Source organism: Monopterus albus, unplaced genomic scaffold (genome assembly GCF_001952655.1).
Source record: "Monopterus albus unplaced genomic scaffold, M_albus_1.0 scaffold311.1, whole genome shotgun sequence".
NCBI classification, from domain to species: Eukaryota; Metazoa; Chordata; class Actinopteri; order Synbranchiformes; family Synbranchidae; genus Monopterus; species Monopterus albus.
The window spans coordinates 257,200-266,197 of NW_018128191.1; the positions used below are offsets into that span (position 1 = coordinate 257,200).

Below are 8,998 nucleotides of genomic sequence, written 5' to 3' on the forward strand. Positions count from 1 at the left end.
GCCTGAAGTTTGCCAAAGACCACCCTGACCCTCCACAACACTACTGGGAAAATGCTGAAGTACATCTACTACAGGATCCTCCTTTTGGAGCATCCCAATCAGAGCCTGGACCTCAGCCCAACAGAGAGGCTGTGGAACAACCTGAAGATGTTCACACCAGAAATCCTATGAATATGGCTGAGCTGAAGCAGCTCGGTCAGGAAGAATGGTCCAGAATTCCTCCTGGACGCTGTGCAGGTCTGATCCACAGCTACAGGAAGTGCTTGTTGAGGTTATTGCTGCCAAAGGTGGTTCAACCAGTTATTAACACACTGCTACCATGACTTTGTCCACCATCACTGTGTATGTTTAATGTGTTTGATAAAGACATGAACGATCTGGACTGTTTGTGTTACATCAGCTACATGAATGATCTGGACTGTTTGTGTTACATCAGCTTAGATACATTGTTTCTTGATATTTGTGACTTTGCTGAAGACCAGATCACATTTCATGACCACTTTATGCAGAAAACCAGGAAACTGCAAACAGTTCTGGGACATTTTTCTCGTGACTGTAACTATTAAAAGAGTGCATGTGAATACATACAGCTACATACAGCACTGTGTTGTGTTGCCGAGACGGGAACAGTCTGATGATGATCTCCTGGGCACAAGGAGCTGAAGGCAGCACTGCAGGAACAAAACAACAACGACAGCAGTAGTGGCATTCAGAGTGAAGTGGCAGCTGATATGCAGCATTTCAGACTGTGTAACACTAAAATCCTCCAGAAGAGCAACACCAGCTGCATTAACATCGCATCAGGAAGCACAAAGTTTAGATGGCGTAGTCGTCCTGAGCGGCGGGGCTGAAGGCAGAGCTCCGCAGCACATCCAGGCAGTTAACCAAGATGAGCGTGCCAGTCAGGTGCTTCCAGCGTTTGGTGATTGGGTTCTTCATCTTGTCCAAGCCCATGTGCAGCTCCTGGATCACATCCCTGTAGCTGTCGCCGATCTGGGCAGCCCATGTGACCAGGAAATCATACGCCGGCTTCCACATGGCCTGCAGAAGGAGAGAGGAACCATCTCATGTCAAGGTTTCTGAGACTTTTAATACCTTTTTAATAACACCCAGATTGACATTTAATACAATAGCATTACTGGTTCGTTTCATCTAATATCCTTTTGTATCTGTGGCAGTTGTACACTGACAAGAAGGGACCCTACCATTACGTGCAAACATCAAACAACAAAATACTCCCATTGTCAATCAGAATGAAAGAGACAACAGTTTTACCATCAAGGGATCTAATCCTGATGCGCATGAGGATTGTTTACCAAGTGCATGAATTTGTGAACACACATGTATATCACATATTTGTCATTACATCCCACTGCTGTGTAACAATCATTTCTACAAATATCTATTAATGATCATTAAAGTGATCTGGACCTGGACAAACTAAAGAAAATGGATGGTCCACATATGATGTTTACAGATCATCAGAGGTCTGGGACTGTGGTAGTGGAAACACAGACATACTGGTCACCCTGCTGAAATCAATGTTAATCTCCATACCTCGCTGTCCACCACCCCATTCCTGTCACGATGCGGTGCCTCATAAGCATCCATCTGCTGGCGCGAAACCTTGGCCAGCCTCTCAGCCAGTTCCCTCCAGCGCCCAGCCAACTCCACAGCTGTGGTCAGCAGGACAAAGTCCATGACCAGCCTGGCGACGAGGCCCTGACAGTCCATCTTCAACAAAGCCTGTAGAGAAAAGACACACATAACAGTAGTAAATGATGGAGCTAGGTGGAGATTAGGATCTCAGGATGTGGAGCCACATGGGGCCTGAAGTGTAGAGAAAATTAAGACATGAATTTGACTAAGGATCAGAACACGGGTAAGCGAGGGAACAACAGTGAACTGTTACCAGGGAATCTGGTGAAGACAGGAGCTCAGCAGAAGTCAGTGAAGCTGGAATGAAAGCACACACTACAAATAAATGTCCATCCACAGGTTTCATTCCACTGACTTGATCCACAGCCTGCCTGCTCTCTCACCCTGCAGCTCTCAGCTTTGTGCATTCTTCAAATGCTTTCTGGTGGAAACAGAAATAAGCACCACTCAGGATTTATGTAACATCTGAACTGAGGGGAGGAGGACGCCTGAGGAGATACAGTACAGACAACAATTTGTAACAGGACACAGCTAGAGCTGTATTCAACCAGATTAAAGTCTCCGAAAGACAACACACTGAAAATTTAGCTGGAGTTTGTCCTCAGGGTGGAGTTCAAGAAAACATTAGGATCAGTAAGGAATAATAACTGTCAAGCTTTTCTGGTCTCCACCAAAGCTTGGACAGCTGAATGTCTCCATCCTCAGGCCCCACATGACAAAACATGAGGAAGAAAAATGCAACGTGCCAAAGAGGCTGTTTGTTTGGGTCTAACCCATCTGGACAGGAAGCTCCCATCTCCCTATAACATCTCTGTCTCCATCAGTTTTGCCCAGGTGACGGGTGTTTGTTGGTGTGGAAAAAGGAAACGCTTTGGAAGCTCAGTCTGTTCCAGCAGAAATGTGGCACATACAAATACAGGTGCATTTGCACTGCTGCAGACACACACACTCATTTGTACATTCACATTCACACACGTACATGAGTGTGTGCACACAGTTGCACTTACAGTACTTACTTATTTATAGTTGTGAGAACAGTGCTGATTTAAATGATACACTCCCCAGAACCTAAAGCTAACCTGTTCAGCATTTTTAAAAAATCAGGTTATAAAACTCCTTCCTCAGTTTTGAAAAATGTCCTCACGTTGCCAAAATGATCTCACTTTCTAACACTGTCCTAACTTTTCCAAAGTTTCTCCATGTTAGCATTAATTATTTTCCACCCTGACTGTAATAAATTTCCACCAACTCAAACTAGTCGTCACAAGAAAAGAACAACACACACACACACAGAAGGCTGGACACACTTGGATGCAGCCTTTGATTTGCAGATTCAACTGATCCCACATGCAGGAATGTGAGGAACGACAGGATATGAAGGGGGAGGGAGGGTGGAAGGCGGACAGGGGGTGAGGAATGCAGATACCACGCTCCAGCAGCCTCACTCACTCAGAGACGAGACCCGAGGATGAGATAACTGTTCTCCAGGAATGTTAAACCGCCACCACCAGAGAATCAAAAGCAGAGGCCCATTGATAGACCAGTTCTGGACAAACTCTTCAAGTTTTATTTTGCCTTTGAGTCACCATCACAGAACATTTGGCAGATACACCCTTTGACAAGTACCTGACAATGGACAATGATGACAGGAAATCCCTGTCAAAATAAAGGGGATTATTCCTTCTTTTGTTACTACAGGTCATCAGACAAAAGTGCTGCTTGGTAACAATATCATGCTTTTTTTATTCAGTGCATTCACTGCAAGGAAAAAGGTAGATACAGAATCAACAACTTGTGTTATATTCTGAAAACAGGACCCCAACAGCTTAGTCCAACCTGACTGACTGGAAATATAACATCCAAAGCATGATGGGAACTGTAGGGACAAAAGTCTAAATATATTCATCCAAAATGAAATAAAATACACAGGGGAGACAAATTCAGCACAATTTATTTTTGTTTTATATGACAGGCCTGTTCTCTCACAAAAGGTCCATGATAATGTTAAATTTCTATTTCAGTTTCAAGAATGAACTGGAACACAAAAGTTGGGCAGTTAACCCAACAGAAATGTTATGAGAGCACAGTTTTACATCGGGTCCATGTCACTAAACAGAGCTGTAAGAAGAAATTTTGTGAAGCTGCACTTTCATCTTTTCTCGGCTCGTCTTAGTGGTCAGACACGTTCTAAATTATTGTTGGTGGTGTAGAGTATGTATCACTGAACGTTGCGCTCTGCAAGTCCCCGGCCTGATTTTAGACTAATTGCGCTGTAACAGAGCTTGATGCGCCGTCATTACTGCACACACACAGCCCTCTGCAGCTGTGGAGGAATGAAACGCTGTGCTGTTTCTCTAAATCATCAGCTGGTCGATTTGGACTCTGTGTGTATGCTTTAGGTAAATGCCACAGAGTTTGTTTCACTAGCTCAGCAATCAGTGCGGCTCCCCCTGCTGCATAAATCATCTGCCTGTCAAAATGAATAGGAAACTCCTGCAGACATACTTTCAGAGATAAGGCTGGTGTGGAACGGGCGGGTCAATCACGTCTATCGTTACACACCGAAACACACTCCCTCTGCTTTTACATTCAAAGAGAACAGCAAGGCTGAACCTTGGTATTACCAGCACTGAGGTTTTTGATAAATGACTTGCTTCTTCCATCATCCTGTTTCTGTTTTCCCTCTCAGCTACAAAACTGACCATCTCTCCCCTTCAATCTGTTTTATTATTTTTCCATCTTACCTCCTCCACCTTCCCCATTTGCAGCTGTTACACTCCATCATTCTCGCTCCGCAGTGACTTTACAATTTCATTCCTTTCCACATTTTGATTTAAACCTGCTTTCTTGTTTCTTTTCACAAACAAACCTCAAAAACCTGGGGATCTGGGGAGAGATTAAAGACTGAACTTCATGAACAGGCTCAGAAATAAAACTTGCACATTTCCAGACAAGGCCAAATCTCTGCAGAGTGAGTAATCTGTTGTTCAGTTAATTATACCAAAAGCACAGCTCACCACACCCAACACTAAAGGAGGGTAGAAGAGGAAGTGAAGGGAAAAAGAGGAAGGAGGCCGGGAACAGTGGAACCAAAATGTTGATCTGTGTACAAAAATGGCAGAGAGCCATAATGGGCCTGGTGGTCTCCCCAGTGTTCAGAGACCTCCTCTAGATATAGAATGTTATTATTACTCCCAGGCCCAATCTGCCACACTGATCTCACTGCAAATAATTCAGGGGGGTCAGACGCTCTGCTGTAGAGCTGAAATGAAAATCCCCTTTTAGCAGAGAAACAACAAAGCTTCCACCTTTGAGGTCTCATGCTTCATGAATTCATGGAATCTGCAGTCAGTACACTAGTGTCTGGCTGCAAGAAGAGGAAGAACAGGAGCAGCAGGAGGAGGGCTTCCCCTGGTGCGTCTCTTTCTACACTAACAGAAGCGTTGGAGGGATTCCGACTGATGCTGCAGGACTGAAGTTCAAAGTGGGAATCAGGTTGTTTAGTGCTGCAACTAATGACTTTTGTGATCAAACAGAACATTTTCTTCCAACCAAATACAGTATGTGAAACTGAGGGGGACTGTGTACAGAATGAGTTCCTGTACATGCACCATAAAATGCATCAGTGCTGAGACGGTTAATCAGTTAATCAGTCCATAAGAGACAGTGGATAATTGTTTAAAAATTGTTTAATTGTTTAAAAATGCCACTGCCTCCTAGGCAGCTGGAGCTGCTGTTCCCAAACAGCCAGGAGGAAAAGATGTTTAACTGTCACATTAATTACATCTCATTTTAATTTTGATCCTTGTGGGTATCTACAGCAGCTGGAGAGACTGCGACACGACCTGTAAAGACTCACTCAGAATTACCCTCATCAGTGCAGCATGCTTTGTTGAAATCATGTCGTTTACTCACATTATGAAATAAGGGGAACAATAAGACGCACGTGCATCACGTGTCACGTATCTGACTGTGTCTCTAAAGTGGTACTGAGTGAAGTCCTTGGAGCTGCTGTTCCCAAACAGCCAGGAGGAAAAGATGTTTAACTGTCACATTAATTACATCTCACTTTGTCTGAATTTAACGCCCATCTTTTATTTATTTCATTGAATAAACATGTACTTCTACCTGCCATAACATTTTCTTAGCCACCCAGTGGTACAGCAACAGAAACAAACTGTAAGTAAGGATACATCACTTTTAAACAGACTTGTTAGCAAAGCGTTGCTTCTCCACATATTCAGCAGGCACAGAGCAACATTATCATCCACCAGGAGCCATGTCCATGTCGTCCTGATGAGCCTCAGCCCAGTTGCCTCTCTGTTAGCTCTGGGTTTGGTCTCCACCTCCTCCTGAGGGAAACCTCTGGCTCTGGAGCTGCTAAACGCTCCACTGTGTTCACCAGCTGGTCTCTGACAGGCTCTGTCTGCTGTTTGCTGCTGAGCAGGTCATGGACAGCAACAGAGCGTCTCCCCTGAAAACAGCTGCTTCCTGCTGCAGCCTAAGACCACACTGCTTGGGCAGCGAGAGTAGCGAGAGTGAACCAGAAGAGTAAAGTGGCACTGAGTCAAAAAACTCCCCCAAAAAGTAAAAGATGCTCCACAGACTCTATTATACCCAACAGTTCATCACTAATTATAGTAATGTGATGCATATGTGTTACAGATATACTGAACATAGCAGCAGTTATTAACCGGAAGAGTCTGACAGGGATTAAAAATCTTTTCTCATCTTACCAAGATGGGCAGACGTGGTGAGATAGGGATAACCAACATAACAGATCAAGCAAAGCATGGCACAAAGGAAACAAACAAATTCTAAAACCTGGAATAACTGTTATTATAATTAGGTAAAATGACACCTGTCTAAAATAACTAAGACCAATCTCATGCAACATGAGAAGTGAGACCACCACGGCACCTATTGGAGGTAAGCTCAAGATTAAGATGATGAGCAACAGGTCAGTGTAATCACAGCAGGTAATGGGAGTAGAAAAGCAGAAAACACAAAGCAGGGGCCAGACAGGAAGGCAAAAGGTACCAAAATAAAAGCCAGGAAGTTGCAGAAATAATGACAAAGTACCTACAAATGTGTGGTACGGTAGTTAAATTTGCTTTGTGTGCGTCCTCTCTAACACGGCACACGCAGCTGGTGGGGGCCGGGCAGACATCAGTCACGTTAGTTTACACATCCTCCTCAGTCAATAAAGGTTTGTGCTATTTTTTATTACAGATGTGTGGCTGTTGTGGTGGAATTAAAGGAAGTGTAACTGCAGATATGTGCAGCGTGTTTTTACTGTGTGGACCAGTACAGAAACAGCAGGGAAGTTGTACCTTCCTCACACCAGATGCTGCACCCCTGCAGGGGTATCTGAGCAAATATGCAGCTCTGTGTTCTTACACTGTAGCAAGTCAAGTCAAAGTGTTTATTTGTCATATGCACAGTTAGGAAACGTGTTTCCCTGTACAATGAAATTCTTAGCAGATATTCTGGTTGGATGTTTGTAATGTGTCTGAAAACCACAGGACACTACTGCATCTTGCAGTATTCACCTGAACCTGAATTGTTAACTAATCACTACAAACCCCAATTCCAATGAAGTTGGGACATTGTGTAAAACATAAATAAAAACAGAATACAATGACTTGCAAGTCCTTTTAGACCCATATTTAATCACAAAGACAAGATATTTAATGTTCAAACTGATAAAGTTTATAGTTTTTGCAAATATTCACTCATTTTGAATTTGATGCCTGCAACACGTTCCGAAAGAGCTGGGACAGGGGGATTTTTACCACTGTGTTACATCACCCTTCCTTTTAGCAACGCTTAATAAGCATTTGGGAACTGAGGACAGTAATTGTTGAAGCTTTGTAGATGGGATTCTTTCCCATTCTTGCTTGATGTACGATTTCAGTTGCTCAACAGTCCGGGGCCTGCGTTGTCATATTTTGCACTTCATAATGTGCCACACATTTTCAATGGGAAACAGGTGTGGACTGCAGACAGGCCAGTCTACCCGCACTCTTTTACAATGAAGCCATGCTGTTGGAACACGTGCACAATGTGGCTTGACATTGTCTTGTTGAAATAAGCAGGGACGTCCCTGAAAAAGACGTCGCTTGGGTGGCAGCATATTTTGTTCCAAAACATGTATGTACTTTTCAGCATTAATGTGCTTTCACAGATGTAAAAGTTACCCATGGGCACTAACACACCCCCATACCATCACAGATACTGGCTTTTGAACTTTGTGCTGATAACAATGTGGATGGTCCTTTTCCTCTGTAGCCTGGAGGACATGATGCCCATGATTTCCAAAAACAGTTTAAAACATGGACTCGTCAGACCACAGCACACTTTGCCACTTTGCATCAGTCCATCTCAGATGAGCTCAGGCCCAGAGAAGCCGGTGGCGTTTCTGGGTGTTGTTGATGTATGGCTTTCGCTTTCCATGGTAGAGTTTTAACTTGCATTTCTAGATGTTGCGACGAACTGTATTAACTGACAATGGTTTTCCAAAGCGTTCCTGAGCCCACGTGGCAATATCCTTTACAGGATGATGTCTGTTTTTAATGCAGTGCCACCTGAGGGATCGAAGGTCACAGGCATTCAGTGTTGGTTTACGGCCTTGCCGCTTACATGCAGAGATTTCTCCAGATTCTCTGAATCTTTTGATGATATTATGGACTGTAGATGATGAAATACCCAAATTCCTTGCAATTGTACATTGAGAAACGCTGTTCTTAAACTGTTGGGACTATTTGCTCAGACAGTTGTTCACAAAGTGGTGAACCACACCCCATCGTTACCTGTGAATGACTGAGCCTTTTGGGATGCTCCTTTTATGACGATGCTCACCTGTTTCCAATAAACTTGTTCACCTGTGGAATGTTCCAAACAGGTGTTTTTTGAGCATTTCTCAACTTTCCCAGTCTTTTGTTGCCCCTGTCCCAGCTCTTTTGGTTCACTATTTTTATTTGTTTTACACAATGTCCCAACTTCATTGGAATAGGGTTTGCATTTATAGCTGACATTAAAATCATTAAAATCAAATTATTATCATTATCAAATCACAAGGGGTCTGGGTCAAGGAGGATTATGGGAAGGACACAGAGGTTACATGGACTGCAGGCGCCTGCAGGTCCACAAATGGAGCTTCTGTTTCATATCTAAACAATGAAGCAGGAAACATCTGCAGGCCTGAGATCCAACAGGCACAACCTGGATCCTTTCCATCATCTGCTGAAAACAACAACACAAGCTCCTCACAGAACAACAAAACTCACATCAGACTATTCTACAAGTCCAGACTGATTCACTCACTTGTCATAATTAT

At 43.5% G+C, this 8,998-nt stretch overlaps 1 protein-coding gene across 2 annotated transcripts in view; it reads right to left on the reverse strand.

Annotated features, from left to right (window-relative positions):
* Window positions 1-408: 408 nt before the first annotated feature.
* Window positions 409-8,998, reverse strand: part of LOC109973937 (SH3 domain-binding protein 4) — a 33,853-nt gene continuing 25,263 nt past the window's right edge. For both annotated transcript variants that reach the window (XM_020623840.1, XM_020623839.1), the window contains 2 exons: window positions 1,558-1,746; window positions 409-1,041 (listed from right to left, as the gene is read on the reverse strand). In XM_020623840.1, coding sequence (XP_020479496.1) covers window positions 817-1,041; window positions 1,558-1,746 — 414 coding nt within the window. In that variant the 3' untranslated portion in view covers window positions 409-816. The remainder of the gene's footprint in view (window positions 1,042-1,557; window positions 1,747-8,998) is intronic.